We start from the raw sequence: 19,700 nt of genomic DNA, 5'->3' as shown, positions 1-19,700 counted from the left end.
TGTGCCCCGAGCTTGCTCACAAACGCGGGGGCGAGGCAGACACGGGGACAGAGGATCCTGAACCGGCTGGGCTTGACGCTGACAGCAGCGAACTTGATGCGGAGCTGGAATTCGTGAACCATAAGGTAATGACCTGAGCTGAAGTTGGACCCTCAAGGGACTGAGCTACCCAGGCGCTCCCCAACTTCCGGACCTTTCCCCCGGTGTGGGGGAGGGGCATGGGGAAGTTAGGATAACTTCCAGGGAAGGAGCTTTCTGCTTCTAAACCTGGATTCTGGTGACCCACAGTACTCTGAGGCTGCTTCCACAATACTCTTGGGGTGAGCCATAGCAACGTGGCTACAACATGGGGAAAGAAAAGTGAGGTCCTAAGGTTTCCGTTTCTCTCCATTCTCTTGTTATGTGGAAGCTGACTCAAGAACTAGGGGCTGGCCACCGACGGGCAATGTGACAGACTGGTCAGCAGAGGGTAGGTGTGGATTCCTGGATTCCAACAGACAGTCGACAACTGTCTGGAGAATTTGGCAGAGGTCTAGGAGTCACAAGAGCTAAAGTGGAGCCCTGTTGCCCAGGGACTGCCACAGGCTCGGACCAAACCTGGAGCCCAGACCACAACTTAACAGCTGCTGCAATACTCAGTGCAAATACCTACTGGTGGACAGCCCCTCAGCAGAGACGTTTCCAGAGTCCAGTGGGCCGGGAGCGCTGTGCCTGAGGACCTCAGCTCTTCCTACAGCTAGGAGCACACTTCTGTGCCACTAGTCCCCATTATATGGGGGCACTTTTTTGGGGAGAAAAGCACGGACAAGGGGTCACTCTCTGGGAGACTGAAAACTACGTAAAGGGCTATTTAAATCACCCTCACAGGATAAGATGCAACGTTAATGTTTATCTCTAAACAGTAGATGTGTATTTGTGAAGACCAGTTGAATTGTAGAAAAACTAAAGAAATTGCATATTTCTGCAATTTGAATTGTAGGGGAGTTATTTTATTTATTGAGAGAGAGAGAGAGAGAGCGCAGGGGAGGGGCAGAGGGAGAGGGAGAGGGAGAGAGAATCTTAAGCAGGCTCCATGTTTAGTTTGAACCTGACTCAGGGCTCAAACTCCCGAACCATGAGATCATGACCTGAGCCGAAATCAAGAGTTGGATGCTGAACCTACTGAACCACCCAGGTGCCCCAAATTATAGTGAGAGTTTCATTTGAATCCTCCTCCATCAACTCTAAGGAGCTGGTGAATCATTTGAACTGTGAAATGGGTGAAAATAGAGAGATATGCAAACTCTTGTCCAATTCTGGCTTTCCAGCACCATAATCCAAAATAAGAATTTTGACTGGGGTAAGGGAATGAGATGCCATAACGCCATGGGTTACGATATTCATAATTCACTCATTTCTTCACCTGGTAAGGCTCACCAAAGGCCCTCTGTGTACTGGGACTGAGCTCCACGGTCAGGACACAGAGAGGAATGATAAAGCCTTCAAGAAGCTCATTCACAGTTTAGCAAGGGAGACTGTTACACAAATTACAGTGCAGTGATGAGGGCCATCATAAATGGAGACAGGGACACTTTGCTAAGGGGACATGAGAGCAGAAGAATCTTACCTCTACCCTGGGACACGCAGTAAGCCTTCGCCGAGCTGGTGGCAGTTATGCTGACTTTTGAATGATGAGCAGGGGTGAACCAGGTTCTGACCAGTTGGGTTCAGCAGTTTAGCTGGAACAGCATGTGCAAATGCCTGTTTGAGTGTCATATTTAGGTTGAAGCTTCAGAGGTTGAGGATATGTTGGTAGCGGCTGATGGTAGGTATGTTTGAAACAAGATTGGAATCTGATTCTGGAGGGTGTAGATATCTTTAGGCACTGATTTCAGCCTTGAATTGTTATGTACCGACACACCTTCAGTCCCTGCTAGACTGTGACACCCAGGTCCCCGATGTACTTTGAAAGCAGTCAGCATTTGTTGAATATAAAGAGATGTGTTACTGTAGAGTGTATGGAGTCAATTAATTATACTGAGGAGATAGGTTCCATTGATCCATTTGACAGGTGTCAAGACCAAAACATGAGGGGCTTAGGGACTTTCTCTAATAGCAGTCAGTACACCTCTGTGGTCACCTTGAATCCCTTTAGGAATTATTGACTCCTGTGTTTTCCACCAAACTCTTCAGCATAATGATGCTGTGATGTCTGTGATGTCTGTTCATGGATTCCTTTATATTGCACTGTCCCAAAGCACTTCACCTTATTATTATTTTTTAATTCACCTCACCTGCAAGTAAAACTCAGACACTGCTGAAGAAAGAAAATGGTAGCAGTCCAGCCTACTCTGTACCACTGCCTCAATGACAGTTGAGGAACGTCAGCAGTCAACACCAGACAGGATAAGGTCAGCAGGCTGTATTGCCCAAATAGCTGGCTAAGGCCTGGGAATAGTATTCTCTTCCAGAGAGCAAGCCAGCAGAGGAGTTAGAACGCCAGCTTCCTGCCTGCTGAAAGAATACACCGACAACGAGGCCCCTTCCCCAAAGGAAAAGTTGCCACAGTGAATTAGGCATTTTTACAAAAGGCTTATATCAGTGAATTAGTACATAACTCTTGTGAAAACAACCTAGCAACTTGTATCACAAGCCAAAGATATTCATTCATATCTTAAGATGTATTTCTGGAGCTCTAGCTCAAAAAACCCCCTAAAACATAGCAAGAGTTAAAAATAAAAATTTTTTTTAACGTTTATTTTTGAGAGACAGCATGTGCAGGGGAGGGGCAGAGAGAGAGGGAGACACAGAATCCGAAGCAGGCTTCAGGCTCTGAGATGTCAGCACAGAACCCAATGCGAGGCTTGAACCCACAAACTGTGAGATCATGACCCGAGCTAAAGTTGGATGCTTAACTGACTAAGCCACTGAGGTGCCCCACATAGCAAGAGTTTTATGCACAGAGGTGCTTACCATACTATTATTTATAATAATGGAAATAATAAAAATCTCCAATATTAGAAGGTAACACAAATACATTTAGTATACCCTCCACATTAATTGTTGTATCTGCAAAATTGTATGGAGGTATTAGTGTATGAAAATTTGCATAGGCAAAAATAGTGGGATTTGGGTAAGTTATTTTTTATCTACTTCCTAAACAATTGATCAGGTGGTTTTGTTATTATTTTAATGTTTATTTATTTTCGAGAGAGAGAGACAGAGTGGGATCAGGGAAGGGGCAGAGAGAGAGGGAGACACAGAACTCAGAACAGGGTCCAGGCTCCAAGCTGTCTCCACAGAGCCTGGTGTTGGGCTCGAACCCACAAGCTTGCGATCATGACTTGAGCTGAAGTCGGACACTCAACCAACTGAGCCACCCAGGCGCCACGAGGTGGTTTTATTATTTTTAATAGCTTGACATATTTCTTGTATTTATATCTGTGTTGGTAGTTTTTTCATTATTTATATTTGTTTTTACAGTTAACAAATTTATTTAAAATTTCCAAAGCTGGGGGGCACCTGGGTGGCTCAGTTGGTTGAGCATCTGACTCTTGATTTCTGCCCAGGTCATGATCTCATGGTTTGGGGATCGAGCCCTGCCTTGGGCTCTGTGCTGGCAGCACGGAGCCTCCTTGGGATTCTCTCTCTCTCTCCATCCCTCTCTTTCAAAGTAAATAAATACACATTAAAAAAATAAAATTTCCAAGGCTGGAGCACAGTCTGCCTTAGTTCTGGCTGTGGGGTCCCCTAGGGTCCTGGAGGGTCTGTGGAGGTAGGTACGTGCACTCTGGCAGGTATAAGGAGGTACCTGCCTTCTTGGGAATTGCTAAGCAAGTTCAGGGAAAATCTACCCATCCATGGTGTCTCATTAATGCCTACAGGGAAAACAAGGGCGTGGAAGCCGAAGAGGCAGATCTGTGAGAGGTGTGAGTGAGTGGCAAAGAGAAATGACAGCAAGAACCCAACAGGATTTAGAGATGGGCTGTGCACCCCGTCACTTCACACGGAGGCCCAGGCAGGTCAGTGACATGTTCAAGGTCAGGCAGTGGCGCTGACCCAGAGCTCAGACTCTCCCCAGCTTCCCAAACTGAATTTTGCAGTCCATACAAAAGACCAATTCCCTGCTGCTTACTGCGGAATGTATCTACTCAGTGCCTCTGTTGGGAAATTACTTTTCTTCTCACTCCCTCTCCCAGGGGAATGAAGGCTTTCATCTCTCAGTTTCCCTTCCCACTGCTTCCCCTTGGGCGGTACAGGGGCCTGGCGATTCCATGTGCGTGTTTCCAGGAAGGGAAGAGAGTTTGGTCAGTGGTGTCACATTTCTGTACAAGTAGAGATCAGGGATGAAAGAACACTTTCTTTTCTCAACAAATTCTTAGAAATCATGACTACTTCCTCAAAGAACTATTGTTTGTTTGGTCTTTAAAACAAATTACTGATACATGCAACAACATAGCTGAATCTTAAAACATGTTGAGTGAAAGAATCCAGACAAAAAATTTACCACCTAGCCCGAGGACACAGAGCTGAGATTTGAACCCAAGTCTGGTTGACTTTGAAGCTTATCCTCTTTCTCCTATTCCTTGGCCCCCACCTTTTGGCTTTTGGTCTGGACTCTGGGCTGCTGTTAGGGGAGGGCTCTGGACAAGTCCCTCTCCGTGTCTGAAAAATAAGAGGCTTGGGTTGGATTGCTTCTGAGATTCCTTACAGCTCTAACATCCTAGACTCTATAAGTCTATTTATTTAATTTATTTATTTTTTATGTTTATTTATGTCTGAGGGAGAGAGAATATGAGCAGGGGAGGGGCAGAGAGAGAGGGGGCTAGAGGATCCGAAGGGCTCTGTGCTGAGAGTGGAGAGCCCGATGTGGTGCTCAAATTCATGAACTGGGAAATCATGACCTGAGTCAAAGCCAGACGCGCAACCGACTGAGCCACCCAGGTGCCCCCCAGTGCTGGTTTCTTAGTGTTGCGAAAAATACCCTGGTCATATGAGATGTCAACTGGGTGAGGGGGTACATGGGAACTCTTTTTTTTTTAACGTTTATTTATTTTGAGACAGAGAGAGACAGAGCATGAACGGGGGAGGGGCAGAGATAGAGGGAGACACAGAACCGGAAGCAGGCTCCAGGCTCTGAGCCATCAGCCCAGAGCCCGACGCGGGGCTCGAACTCACGGAATGTGAGATCGTGACCTGAGCTGAAGTCGGACACTTAACCGACTGAGCCACCCAGGCGCCCCACATGGGAACTCTTGTATTATTTTTATAGCTTTTCTGTAGAATTAATTAATTAATTAATTAACTTAAGAGAGGGATGTAGGGAGGGAGAGAGGGAGTGCATGAACTGGGGAAGAGGGGCAGAGGGACAGAGAGAATCTTAAGCAGGCTCCATGCTCAGCGCGGAGCCCCACGAGGGGCTCAGTCCCACAACCCTGAGATCATGACCTGAGCTGAATCGAGAGTTGGATGCTCAACTGACTGAGCCACCCAGGCGCCTCTCAATTATTTCAAAATAAAAAGTGTTTTGTTTTGGAGCACACAGTGACATGTTGTCCTCTCACCTCTGTCCTTGGGCCACCCAGTCAGGGGACTGGGTTCCTCCCCAGCCAGGGGACCAGTGTTACCTGTTTCTTACATAATCTTTCAGAGATACTCAACTAATAATCAGAGAAAGTATCCATATCGTATAAATATCCTTTCTCAAAACCAAAAGTGTGTCTGTGAGATACAGTCCTCAAAGCGAATTGTTGGGCTTCTAGTTTTGTTATTGCCAAATTGCCTTCCCTGGAAGTTGTGCCAACAGTTCCTCCTCCCAGCGGGCAAGGTATATGTATGAGCACCTGCCGTTTCACCCTCACAGACTTGTCTGCGAGACCAGTTCACCTCAGTCTTATCTGACTGCCAGCTCCCGAAATGCTCATGAGCAAACGTCTGCAGAATGCTGTCACGGAACGGTGGGTCCATTCTGAGGCACGCAGCCCAGGCAAGTGGGGGGTGGCCGCAGTGGCCAGCCGGGCGCAGCCAGACTGTGAAGAGGGGCAGCCCAATGATTAACATTCCTGACGTCAATTACCACTGTCCTCAGGAGAAGACGTTCACAGAAGGGCATTGTCTCGGCTCCACAGCACACAAAGGGTCAAGCCTCACAAATTTGCTCATAGCGGGGGGAAGAAAAACCCCACAGGTCAAAATGTTCAGATTACAGGTTCAGGAAAATCCCTTTACAGAAAGAAGACAGCAAATCCCCAGTTCACTTGAAAGGACAAAACTTTCTTCACCTCAGAGATTCTCCAGTGAATAAACCGGTTAAACATGGTTTGGATTTACTGAACATGAAAACAACTGGATTAAAGTATAATCTAGCTAGAAAGGAAAGGAAATGTACCCAGAACACTAAGTAAGGACAAAGCTGCAGTGTTTATATGTACCAAGCATGGATGGACATTCCAGTTTTATAACCAAGTTTTCCTAAATGTTTAACTTTCCTTTAGATCCAGATGAGTCTCTGTTTGCATAGGCCTCTCTGATAACAACACGGGTATCAAGGCAACTGTATGAGCGCTAGGAGCATCGATGCCCAGGAGGCCACAGGCCCTGGCACACCAGAGTCTGGAGGCATAGGCTATCATGGCAGATGTTCAGCGTGGGCCTGGCCTGCCAGCAGCCCGTACAGTGCACATTGGGGTCAGCATCGCACAGGCACAGGTTCCATAATTAGAAAGACCTGGGTTTGTATCCCAGTTTCACTTTTTACTGACTGTGTGACCTTAGGCAAACAACTTATACTGTCTCAGTTCTTCTCTTAGTAAAATGAGAATACCCACCCAATAGGCTGTTTTGAGAATTAAATGAGATAATACATGGGAAAAGCCCAGGCTGAAACTGAAGAACCCAACAGATAGGAGGCTGGTTGTCTTCCAGTGTTGGGCCACGTTCAGATCTTACTCTGTGACAGGAGGCTTCAGAATCTGTTATATCATGGGCTCCTAACCCTTTTTGTACCAAAGATCCTGACTCAGATGTTTATAAAAGTATAAGATGAAACACACATGACTCCAAAGAAAGCCAGTTTGTTGAATACACTTAAAGTGTTTTTTAAAACTTGTGTTAAAATAATACACAGGCCTTTCTTTAACACGTTAAATAAGAGTCCACGGTAGGTCTAATAACGACAATCATTTTATTTTTAAAAAAAATTTTTTTTTTCAACGTTTATTTATTTGTGGGACAGAGAGAGACAGAGCATGAACGGGGGAGGGGCAGAGAGAGAGGGAGACACAGAATCGGAAACAGGCTCCAGGCTCTGAGCCATCAGCCCAGAGCCTGACGCGGGGCTCGAACTCACGGACCGCGAGATCGTGACCTGGCCGAAGTCGGACGCTCAACCGACTGCGCCACCCAGGCGCCCCTGACAATCATTTTAAAGTAGTGATCAGTGGGGCGCCTGGGTGGCTCAGCCAGTTGAGCGTCCGACTTTGGCTCAGGTCACGATCTCGTGGCTTGTGAGTTTGAGCCCCGTGTCGGGTTCTGTGCTGACAGCTCAGAGCCTGGAGCCTGCTTTGGATTCTGTGGCTCCCTTTCCCTCTGCCCCTCCCCCACTCATGCTCTGTTTCTCTGTCTCTCTCAAAAATAAATAAACATTAAAAAAAATAATAAAGTAGTGATCAGTGTACTTCAAGATCTGCAACAACAAATATGACATTCATACTTGCATCTTTTTAAAGTTTATTTATTTTGAGAGAGAAAGCACAAGCAGGTGAGGGGCAGAGAGAAGGAAAGACAGAATCCCAAGCAGGCTCCACACCATGAACACAGAGCCCAATGTGGGGTTGTTGAACCCATGAACTGCGAAATCATGACCTGAGCAGAGATCAAGAGTCAGATGCTTAACCAACTGAGCCACCCAGGCGCCCCCATACTTGCATTTTAAAATTGGTGACAATCACAAGTTCTGCTTATACCACTACTATGGTTTGCTCTTACTTTCATAATGGAAGAAATCCTAAATTCCAGTGAGAGAATATGAAGTATAAAGATGCAACTTTTTTCCCCATCCAGATTCAGACTCTAGATTAAACAATATCACCACCTCTGGCCTCAAGATTACTGATAAAAAGCATTTAAAAACTGTCAAGTCAGGGGCTCCTTGCTGGTTCAGTCGGAAGAGCCTGAGATTCTTGATCCCTTTACTCTTTCACTCTGGCTTCTCTCAAGATATTCTGTTGGTCTTTCATTTTCTGCAGTTAGAAAATGATATGCCTACATGTTGTTTTGTTTTGAATTTGTCCCACATGATATCTATCCTCTCAGCTTCCCGGACCTGTGGTTCAGTGTCTCTAATTTTTGGAAGATTCTCAGCCATGATTATTTCGGCATTTCTTTTGCTCCATTCTCTTTCCCTTCTGGCATTCCAGTTACACCTTATGAAAGTATCCCACGGTTTTTGCAAGTTCTGCTGGTGGTTTTTTAGTTTTTTCTTTGCATTTGTTTGAGAGGTTTCTTTTCTTTTTAATTTTAGAGAGAGTGCACACAAGCAGGGGAGAGGGAGAGGGTGAGAGAGAGAATCTCAAGCAGGCTCCACACTCAGCATGGAGCCCAATGAGGGGCTCAATCCCCCAACTGTGAGATCATGACCTTAGTCAAAAGAGTTGGATGCTCAACTGACTGAGCTACCCAGATGCCCCAATTTGAGAACTTTCTATTGTCAGATTCGCGGATGCCTCCTAAACTGTTAAACCTACTAAGGAGCTCATGGAAGGTGTTCTTCATTTCTATTACAGTGACTTCGATTTCTAGCAGTTCCTTTTGATTCTTAATTTCCATTTCTCTGATTATATTACCCTTGTGTTCTTACATGTTGTCTTTTCCTATTAAAACCTTTAACATTAATCACGGTGATTTTAAATTCCTTGCTTGATAACTCCAAAATCTGTGTCCTTCCTGACTCTGGTTGTGACGACTGCTTTCTCTCTTCAGACTTCTTCTTGCCTTTTGGCATGCCTTGTAATTTTTTGTTGAAAGCCAGACCATTTTGTATTGGGTAACAGAAAGTGAGGTAAATAGGCGTCTATGAAGATTTATGGTAATCTGGCTAGGGAGTGAATGTGTTCAGTGTTTGCTGTAGTTACAGTGCCACAGGATTCAAATTCCTCTAGTGTCTGCTTTTGTCTCTTAACTTTGGGTTCCCCTCATTACTCCTCTGCAGTCTGTCTTGAATCTTTTTTAAAAAAATTTTTTTGAAGTTTACTTAGAGAGGGAGAAAGAGAAGGGGAGGGGCAGAGAGAGAGGAAGAGAGAGAGAATCCCAAGCAGGATCTGTGCTGTCTGCCCAGAGCCTGACATAGGGCTCAAACTCATGAACCGTGAGATCATGACCTAGGCCGAAACCAAGAGTCAGACGCGTAACCGCCTGAGCCACCCATGTGCCCCTGTCTTGCATCTTTCAGCTGGAATCCACTGTGACTCTACTGGGGCCCTGCGGGTATGGGGGTAAAGAAGGGGGTTTGTGTGCATTCTATTATGTCCAGATCAAATCTCTGTGTTTTGGTGGGCCTGTGACCTCTACAAGTATTTCTGCAGTGGTATAGCCTTGCCCCTCTGCCCCTTCCTCCCTTCTCTGGCTACAGCATTCCCAGTCTGTTTCCTTGAGGTCTTGACCCTTGTTGACTGTATATATTTTTCCTCTTAGGTGAGAAAGCAAGGCTGAAGGGGCTGGTGTGAGAAGAATGCCCTTCCCCCAACTGGGATAGGGCTCTGGCAAAGTCTTTTACCCTGGAGAGTGGGCCTTTGTAATAAAGAAGGTTCTGGGTGTATTTCACAATGATTACTCATCTCTCCCTGCCAGAGCCATATGGGGATCTCCCTTGATCTTCACTGTGGGTATCTGGGGGTAAAAAGCCCAAGAACATACGCAGTTCCTCTAACACTGCAGTCTCCAGGAATTTCTTACTCTCAGGCTAGACCACACTCAACCTCTGGCAATCCATTATTACTGTGTAAGCGTTCCTACCAGTTTATGGCTCCAGCACTTTCTGTTGCAGGAAAAGATTTTGACTATCAATTCTCGATGAGCCCCTCTCTCCAGACTTTGGGGTGATGGTTTGTTTGCCCTGCAATCTCAATTCTCTGATGGGTGGGTCCAGGAAAAGACACGGATTTTCAGTTTGTCCAGCTTTTATTTGTTGTTAAGGACAAGAGTGCCAACTTTTAAGCTCTGTACATGTCAGAGCCAAAACTGGAAGTCCCCTTTATTCTGAACAGCCATTCCCTTCCCTCCATTTGAACTCCCGTGTCCCTTCTTGCTGTACCTTTCTCTGGCTATGCTAGCTGAGTCTTTTCATGATGATGTCGAAACAAGACTGAGTTTCTTGAGAAAAGAGGCCATGGTTAACCTCTTGCCTATGTTCATATTTTGTACATGTGAAACGTCTAGTGCTGCTGTTTGACTTTATTGGATCCCTTCCATTTATGGCCTTCATTCTAACATTCTAACAGTACAAATCATCTGGTGAGATGTTACCCAGTGTCCTCTAAACTTCCTTTTGTGCTTTTAATTTTTATTTATTTTTGAGAGAGAGACAGCGTGTGAGCAGGGGAGGAGCAGAGGGAGAGGGAGACACAGAATCTGAAGCAGGCTCCAGGCCCCCAGCTGTTAGCACAGAGCCCTCGAACTCACGAACTGTGGGATCATGACCTGAGCCGAAGTTGGATGCTCAACCGACTGAGCAACCCAGGTGCCCCCCTTTTGTGCTTTTAAATGAATCATTGTCATCTCTGAATCAAGGTCTTCTTTTCTTAGCAAGGTTGGAATAATGCAAATTTCACTTATTGTAAATCGAGATTTGCAAAAGTAACTTCTCAAGATCTGAGAAGTCCTTACTCTTTTTTCCTTTTCATTTTTTTTAAGTTTTTATTTAAATTCCAGTTAGTTAGGGGCTCCTGGTTGGCTTAGTCAGTAGAGCTTGTGACTCTGAATTTCAGGGTTGTGAATTCAAGCCCCAGGTTGGGTGTGGAGCCCCACATTAAAAAATAAAGAGGGGCCACCTGGGTGGCTCAGTCGGTTAAGTGTAGGACTTTGGCTCAGGTCATGGATCTCACTGCTTACAAGTTTGAGCCGCCTTTGGGTTCTGTCCTGACATCTCAGAGACTGGAGCCTGCTTCAGATTCTGTGTCTCCCTCTCTCTCTGCCCCTCCCCCCACCACTGTTTCTTTCTGAAATATAAACATTAAAATTAAAAAAAAAAAAAAGATAAATTCCAGTTAGCTAACATACAGTGTAACACTAGTTTTAGGTATACAATACAGTCATCCCACAGTTCCAAAAAACACCCACTGCTCATCACAAATTCCCTCCTTAATCCCCATCACCTATTTAACCCATTCCCCCACCCACCTCCCCTCTGGTAACTATCAGTTTGTTCTCTACAGTTAAGAGTCTGTTTCTTGGTTTGCCTTTCTTTTTCCCCCTTTGCTTGTTTTGCTTTTTACACTCCACATGAGTGAAATCATATATTTGTCTTTCTCTTGATTTCCTGACTTCGTTTTGTAATGACTTAAGTAGCTAGGTTAAGATCAAATCTGACCAAATCCTAGGAAAAGGGCCTTCTGGCTAAATGTCCAAACCTAGCTGTTGCAGAATTATCTAGGAAGCTTTAAAAAAAATTCTTGGACTCAGTCTTAGGGAGTAATTGTGGTATACAGCTAAGTGTAGAAAAATAAGATACCTCTGATCAGTGAGCTATTCATGTCCAAAAGTGCTTTTTTTACCCACACTTACTCTAACTAAAAAAAACAAACAAAACTGATCCATTCATTCATTCATGTTCAGCCTAGAGGACACAGGAAATGTTATCAAAAATTCACTCTTCATTCGCTAAATTTATTGCGCACCAGGTAAGGGCTGGTTACCAAGTCACAGGCCCTGTCCAAAAGAAGGAACTGTGCTCATGCATGGCTTTGAGAGTCAGACATCCGTACAACCTACATCCAGAGCCATCACATCCTGGGTAACTGTGAGCATGTCACTTAAGCTTGCAGGGCCTCAGTCTTCTCATCTATAAGGGAGAATATCACTTACTTCATAGGGTTCTGTGACAGAGATCACAAAGTGTTGACGAAGACTTACACTCCATCCTCCTAAAGCAGTTTCTAGCTCATTTCCAGTCCAAACACTTGCACACTGAAATAATCACAGCTGGTACTCACTGAGCAGTTAACCTGTATGCCAGGCAGTGTTATGCTATCAGTCCAGCCACATGTCAAATTTTAACTGTGAAGGCCTGGAGGCCAGCAGCCTCCTCCTTGATTGGCTGTACTTATCCTCACTCCACTAACCAAAATAGACAAAGCAAGCTGAAACAACAGGACGAGGACTTTTTTTTTTTTTAAAGATTTTATTTTTAAGTAACCTCTACCCCCAACATGGGGCTCAAACTCCTAACCCTGATATCTAGAGTCACATGCTCTACCGACTGAGTCAGCCAGGTGCCCCAGGACAAGGACTTTTAATCTAGAGGTGACCATAACAAGAGGGCTGAGCTTGAAAGCCACAGGATGTAATAAAAAGATGTGCCCCTCACCACCCCCCACCCCACATCCTCCCTTCAGAGGTCATCATCACAACCAAGGGTCATGATGGCAGAACCTCCAAGGAAGCCAAATACCAGATAAACCTATCTATGAACTGCCATGGATTTAATGGTGCCATTTGCTGCTACTACTAATGTATTGATCACTATCACTGCCATCAAATAATTAAGTCTTTATATGTCCCAGATACTGTTGTTCTGTGGAGTTTACACTTAGTCCTCAAAAACTCTAAGTTACTAAAGGTACCACTGATGCTCACCTTTTACAACTAACAGCCAAGATAAGGCAATGACTTACTGAGAGGACACAGCCTGAGGCTCTTGTAACAGAACTTACTGCCAAATTAACTTCTACTTTTAGGAGACCCTTATGGGCTTCCAGAACCTCCTATATGGTTAGAGTTAATTGCAACTACATTTTACTTCACAGGATTAAAGGTGTCCTTTTAAAATGGACCATGGTTTTAATTCTCTAAGAAACAACAGTGAGAAGTGCCTGCCCACATTAGGCAAAAACATATCACCTGAAATAAGCAACATTTCACCTAACTTGAAACTTTCAACTTTTTTTTTGTTTGTTTGTTTTTGAGGGAGAGTGGGAGAGGGGCAGAGAGAAAGGGGATCAGAGGATCTGAAGCAGGCCATGTGCTGACAACAGCAAGTTCGAAGTGGGGCTCAAATTCACAAACTGTGAAAACATGTCTTGAGCCAAAGTTGGATGCTTAGCTGATTGAGCCACCCAGGTGCCCCAAAACCTTCAACTTTCTTTAAAAAACAAAAACAAAAAACTTTAATTAATGTTTATTTTTGAGAAAGAGAGAGTGAGTGTGAGTGGGGGAGGGGCAGATAGAGAGGGAGACAGAATACTAAGCAGGCTCCAGGCTCCAAGCTGTCAGCACAGAGCCCGACGTGGAGCTTGAATTCATGAACCTTGAGATCATAACCTGAGCCAAAGTCAGACGCTTAACTGACTGAGCTATAGAGCGCCCCCAAATCTTCAAATTTCTAAGGATTATACCTACCCTAATGCAATTGTAGAGGTTAAAAGTAAGCAGGCCAGGGGCACCTGGGTGGCTCAGTCAGTTAAGTGTCCAATTTCGGCTCAAGTCAGGATCTCACCATTTGTGAGTTCAAGTCCCGCATCAGGCTCTGTGCCGACAGCTTGGAGCCTGGAGCCTGCTCTGGATTCTGTGTCTCCCCCTCTCTATGCCCCTCCCCCACTTGCACTCTCTCTCTCAAAAACAAATAAACATAAAAAAAAAAAAAGCAGGCCAGTACAACCCATCCTAAGCCACATTATTCCTTTGTCTATAAACGATCAAAATCAAAAGAATTCCAGTGAGCAGAAACGTCCACACTACTGAGGTTTTTCTGTTGTAGGAGGCAGTCCTGTGCGCTGTGGGAGGTTTAACAGCATGTCTAACTTCTGCCCACTAGATTCCAATAGCATTCCCCAGTTCTGACAACCAAAAATGTCTCGAGATATTGCCAAATTGCCCTGGGGGCAAACTCATCTCTCCTTGAGAAACACTGCTTGAGAGGAACTGATTCAGAGCTACCATGACTCTGTTCTGCATACCAAAAACCGACAGCCTTTTGAGTTTACTTCTCTAGCTCCCTGAAATAAAGTTCACATGTTGTTTAGCTTTGTACCTTCTTAATTTATAGTAACAGAAATGTCCAGTTTATGGAATTGTGAAATATTATTTAAGCAACAAAAGGTCTAACAGGGCTGCTCTAATTCCTAGGACTTCCAGTCTGCTAGGTGGACATCCTAGTCTGGCTAAGACCAAAGCTGGTCCTCTCAAATGAACTGACCTGTCTCTAGAGGAGACACCACTGGAGTGGGAAGGCGAACCTTCCTTACCTCGTGGTTTAACTCTAGGTCACAATGGGACCCTCCCAAACCACCAGATGTTCAAATTCAAATCAGAGACCACATTCTGGCTGCAAAGGTCTGGCTACAACACAAGTTAGACAGCAAGGAGTCATGCATTTTCTGGTTTCTTATCACTTACACAAGTCGGGCTAGAACGCTGTGCCCTTTTCCCTTGATTAAAGAGGATAAAGTGTGCCACCATCCCAAGCCAAATTAAAGAGAAAGCGTGAATCTGCTGATCAAGAAAAGCGTTATTATACCCTTGCTAAGTTTGTTTAAACAAGTCACTTAGATGAACTAGGAAAAAAATTCCTCTGAAGAACAGGAGGCACAGTGTTGACTTATCTTAAAAGGCCTTTTAAGAATGACTTGAGATTACAAAGCATTTTTCAAATACACAAAGTGCTTCATAACAACTCAGTAAGCTTTAAGGAATGCTTCTTTTAGTACATCACTTTTTTTGTTGTATAAAAGAAAATACCCCAATTCAAAGGGTGGTAGCATATTTGATATCACCCCTGTTTAAGAGGAATGGAGTTACAGGAATGAGAAGTATATAATTAGTAAATAATCCCTCTCAACAAGTGAGTTAAGTAGGACAGCCGTAAAGGGGGAAAAAAAGAAGCTGGAGGCAACACAATCAGTGCATATCAGAAATGCATTTTTATTTTTATTTGAAAACAACTTAAATTTTTAGACAAATGATTTTAGTATATAAATTGGATTTTGTTTTTATACAGAATATAAAGATTTCCCTCATTGATCTTCCATGTGAAGGGTATTACAAGCCTGAAGGGAGATACTTTCTGCACACAAGTGTGTATCTCACACGTAGGGGACTGGAAACCAATGTGTAGTGCTTCTACACATAAATTAGGACAAGTGACATCACATATTAAAAAGGGGTAAGAGAAATATTCTAGTTAATCAGATTCAAGAAGCAAACAGGACACAAAAACTGTGCAGATAAGACCAAGTCAGTAACTTTAGTTAGGACACTGCAGATCATACTGGAGTAACAGGTTTGTGGGGTTATAGCGTGTACCACATTAAAACAGCAAGGAAGAGCGAGAAAGGCTGGAACAAGGGATTTTCACTAAAGCAAATTAACTTCTTGTCAACTGCCAAAACAAAACAAAACAGAACTGAGCATATGAATGTTAGTATACTGAAGGCATGTTATACCAGTTTCTGTGCAGCATGCTAAAAGTTAGATAGAACGTCTTCACTGGTGCATACGAATCATTAATAGTCACAGGAGGTTTTTTTTTTTTTTTTTGCCCCTTCTCACCAAATTTCAGGCATGTCTTATTTTAGATGGAGTATAGCTTTTATCTATAATTTCGTCCTGTAAAAACATGTGAAGACAACGTTCATTCTGTGCCAGAGGATGACCAGCGACCCTAGGAATAAAAATTACAAATTTAGTCCCAATACTTTATAAAAGTGGGGTCAGGAGTCACACACACATATTCTATAGTTAAAAAGCATGTATGATTTAGCAATAATAAGTGTTATTCTGGACTGCCCATTAGGCTATGCTCTATCAACTAATGGGAAATTTCCTTTGGTTCACAAGGGTCATTTAGAAAACATTTAATCACTGTATTTGCACTGCTTCTGGCACATGTACCCAATAAACTTCTTTATATAGCAGTTTGTACATTCACAAAAAACCTAAATGAATTTTAATGTTAAAAGTGAAACATGTCATTAATTCTAAGAACCCATTTTAAAGAAGGAAAAGATATAGGATCAAAATTAGAAATATACTGAATTTGAAAAAAAAAAATACACTGAAGTTCAATAAAAGCCCAAAACACTAAGAAAGAGGCACAAGTGTGTCCAGGTTTTTCTTCTTTTTCCTTTTTTTGGCCTGCTTTAAAGGTTCCCATTGCAGACTAAACACAAGATCAAAATGGGTAACCAGACTTCTATTTCTGAATTCAAAAGTACCTCAGCTAACACTACCTTCTCCAAAAGGAAAGCATGTTCATAAAAGACAATGAAGGCTATGTGCTAAACTAAAAGTTAAAGGCTTTGTACAACTTTCCCTCCTGTTTACCACTCACAGATCTTCAAATTACTAACAATTGAAGTTGTTGGTTAGTATGTAACCTCGTACAACTATATTCTTCAGCATTTGACTTCATTTGATCAAATTTAAGGCCAATGCACAATTTATAGCAAGCCCCTTCCTGACATTAGCTCTGTTACTTTGGCTTTTAAAAATGGCTATATTTCAAATTAAGAATAAAATTAAAAGCTAGAAATTTTGGTTTAAGAGTTCCTAAAGTAAAAGATAAACAATTGAAAGTCTTCTTACATTTTGGAAAGAAACATTTTGCTGTGAAAATTTTGAATGTGCACCTTTACACAAGACATGCTGATAATACCTCCATTTGCAATCAAACAAAATGATTGCAAGTGTACCGCAAGTTTTATTGTTCATGCTAGAACATACCTTAAATGAGAAAGAATCATAAGTAAAACTATTTTCTAAATGCTGCAATTTTAAATGTAATTTGCATAAATTAACCAAGAAAAACAAATACAAAACTTAGGTCAACACAAAGATACTCATTTTAATCACTCAAGTGTGTTAATATTTATCACATGATATTCAACTTGTTATATACTTTTAGTTTATTTAAATGATACAAAATGTTAGTTAGGAAATGGCCAAAAAAGAAAAGCAATACTACAGTTTAGCTTAATATCTAAATTTTGAGTATTTGCTTAAAGTTGTCTCAGAACACTATTCGCTCTTATACCTCTTGAGGTACAGAAAGTACTTACTTGTTTATAAACTGCTCCAGCCCTTGCTTCCTTTCTTCAATAAAATTATCATCAAATATTCCATCATCTCCTCTGAAAGGAAGCTGACGCAAAAATGCTTTTCCAGGGAGCGGGGGAACTACAACCTAAAAAAACATAGGAAAGTTCTTGAAGATGTTGACTGGGTTGTGAAAATTTATAGAGCACAACATGAAGACAAAGTATATGTTCACTGTGACAGCTATTCCACTGTTCAACTAGTTTAAATAAAAAAATCAGTAAAGAACACATTGAAAAAAAAAACCACACTAAAAAACAGTCAATGTTTTGGAGGCAAGATAACCAAAGGTAGACAATAAATAGCCCATTAGATCAATGCTCCTTAATGGCATGGCCCATAGCTTAAGGTTTTCCTGAACTTATTGAAGCATAAGTATACAAAAAGAGCATTCAAGCAACGCTGAAATGAAGCCTACGATGCCTCCGGTTTTGATGCCACTCAGGGAAGACCATGCTTTATTACAATGAAAAACTACAGAGATCAAAATCAACTTTCAATTAATGAAGAAATAAAATATTAACAACATTCTCTCCAGCATGGGCTGTGGTCTATTTCCTCCACCTCATACCATCTTCATACAGTCTTTCCTACTTGTGTTTGAGGTGATGATAAAAAAGTCGACAATTCTGTCACCATGCTTCCATTTTTTTTTTTTTTTAATGTTTACTTGAGAGAGAGAGACAGCACACATGCAAGCAGGGGGAGGGACAGAGAGAAAGACAGGACAGAGAGAGAGAATCCCAAGCAGGCTCCACACTGTCAGCAAAGAGCCTGACGCAGGGCTCCATCTCCTGAAGCATGAGATCATTACCTGAGCTGAAATCAAGAGTTGGATGCTTAACCGACTAAGCTGCTCAGGTGCCCCACACTTCCTTTTTCTATGTTAAGAAACATGTCAACATTCTCCCAAATCTACTACTCCATCTTTCCCCAAAGACCTGTCATTTCTTTCTTCCTACATAGCAATATCCTATTTTTCCCCTTCAAAGTCTAACTATCCTCTAGGGTCAACTTATACTGATCTCTTCTAGGAATTATCTAGAGCTCAAATATTCGAGTTAAATAGCACCTAGATACTTACTTCACAGGTTAGTTAGGGTTTCTCGCCCATGGCACTATTAACATTTTGAGTCACATTATTCTTTGTGGGGGGGGGGGAGAGTAGGGGAAGGAGTTTCTTGGTGCACTGCAGAATGTTTAACAGCATCCCAGGCCTCTACCCACTAGACTGGGTAGCACCCAGTAGTGACAATAAAAACAGTCTCCAGACCCTGTCAAATGTCTCCTGGGGGATAAAACAGGCTTATCCTACTAATGCCTTCAAATCAAGGATCCTGTCTCAGGCTTCCTATGGTTATTTAAAGAAAAGTTGGGCACACAACACAACAGACACTCAAATATCTGTTAAATGACTAACCGCTTAGCGGGATCCATATCTTACACCAAAACAGAGAGAAGGTGTAAGTGACAAATCAAACAAGAAGAAATATAAATAGTAAACAGAAGTAATTGTACATACCCTAAAAGAGGAAAAATTTTAAACCCCTGATGCAGTTTCTATCCTAAAACAATAACCCAGCTGGGTAAAAAAAGGGAAAGAGCAACACAACTTCATAAAGAATAGCAAAGAACAAAATGACAGCAAAAAAGAAACACAAAACCAAATACCCAACATAAAATTCATGATTCCTTCCTAAATGTAGTCTTCTCTCCAGGACCAATGATTAACACATCTAGAGATTTGTCTCTGTAACTCTGCCTCAGTATTCTTGAATCTCTCTCCCTACATTGATATTTGTGAAGTAGAGTGTTAAAACCTGCAGAGACCTTACAACTGAGAAACACATCATGACCATTAACAGAGCTCCAGCAGAATGGCTTTTCTGAAGGACAGGGGAAAACATCTGTATCTATGAAACTACTATTAAAAAAAGAATCTAGAACCAATGCACTAAACAAATGACTACCATTGATTCAGGACATAATTCAGCATGAAATTTAAGATCAGTATGTATTATCTGCAGAGATATATTCTTCCTAATATTCAAAACAGTCACTGAAATGGATGGTGAGGTTGTAGGTAACAGGATTTAATGATCTACAAAAATCTTGAGTGGCTTGCCCAGCTAAGAGTCCAAAGATCCTCTTCAACATCAAATTAGTTTTGCTGAACAAGTCTGGAAAGATCTAGTTAGAATTTTTTAATTTTTTTTATTTTTTAATTTTTCATTAATAATTTATTTACTTTTTAAAATTATATCCAAGTCAGCATATGGTGCAACAATGATTTCAGGAGTAGATTCCTTAATGCCCCTTACCCATTTAGCCCACCCCCCCATCCCCTCCAGCAATGCTCCACATTTAAGAGTCTCTTATGTTTTGTCCCCCTCCCTGTTTTTTATTATTTTTGTTTC

The 19,700-nt window shown here is 42.5% G+C and overlaps 1 protein-coding gene across 1 annotated transcript in view; it reads right to left on the bottom strand.

Moving 5' to 3' along the window:
- Nucleotides 1-15,087: 15,087 nt before the first annotated feature.
- Nucleotides 15,088-19,700, bottom strand: part of SNX3 (sorting nexin 3) — a 49,775-nt gene continuing 45,162 nt past the window's right edge. Inside the window, exons 3-4 of the mRNA XM_047101883.1 lie at nt 17,247-17,371; nt 15,088-15,850 (exon numbers count right to left, since the gene is read on the bottom strand). Of these exons, the coding sequence (XP_046957839.1) occupies nt 15,745-15,850; nt 17,247-17,371 (231 nt within the window). The 3' untranslated portion in view covers nt 15,088-15,744. The remainder of the gene's footprint in view (nt 15,851-17,246; nt 17,372-19,700) is intronic.

The sequence above is a fragment of the Lynx rufus genome, unplaced genomic scaffold, assembly GCF_022079265.1.
Source record: "Lynx rufus isolate CCGP_SWC_20201006 ecotype Redwood Valley unplaced genomic scaffold, mLynRuf1.p SCAF_6, whole genome shotgun sequence".
NCBI lineage: Eukaryota > Metazoa > Chordata > Mammalia > Carnivora > Felidae > Lynx > Lynx rufus.
Note: the sequence above shows the minus strand (reverse complement) of the source record. Positions and strands in the feature narration are given on the sequence as shown.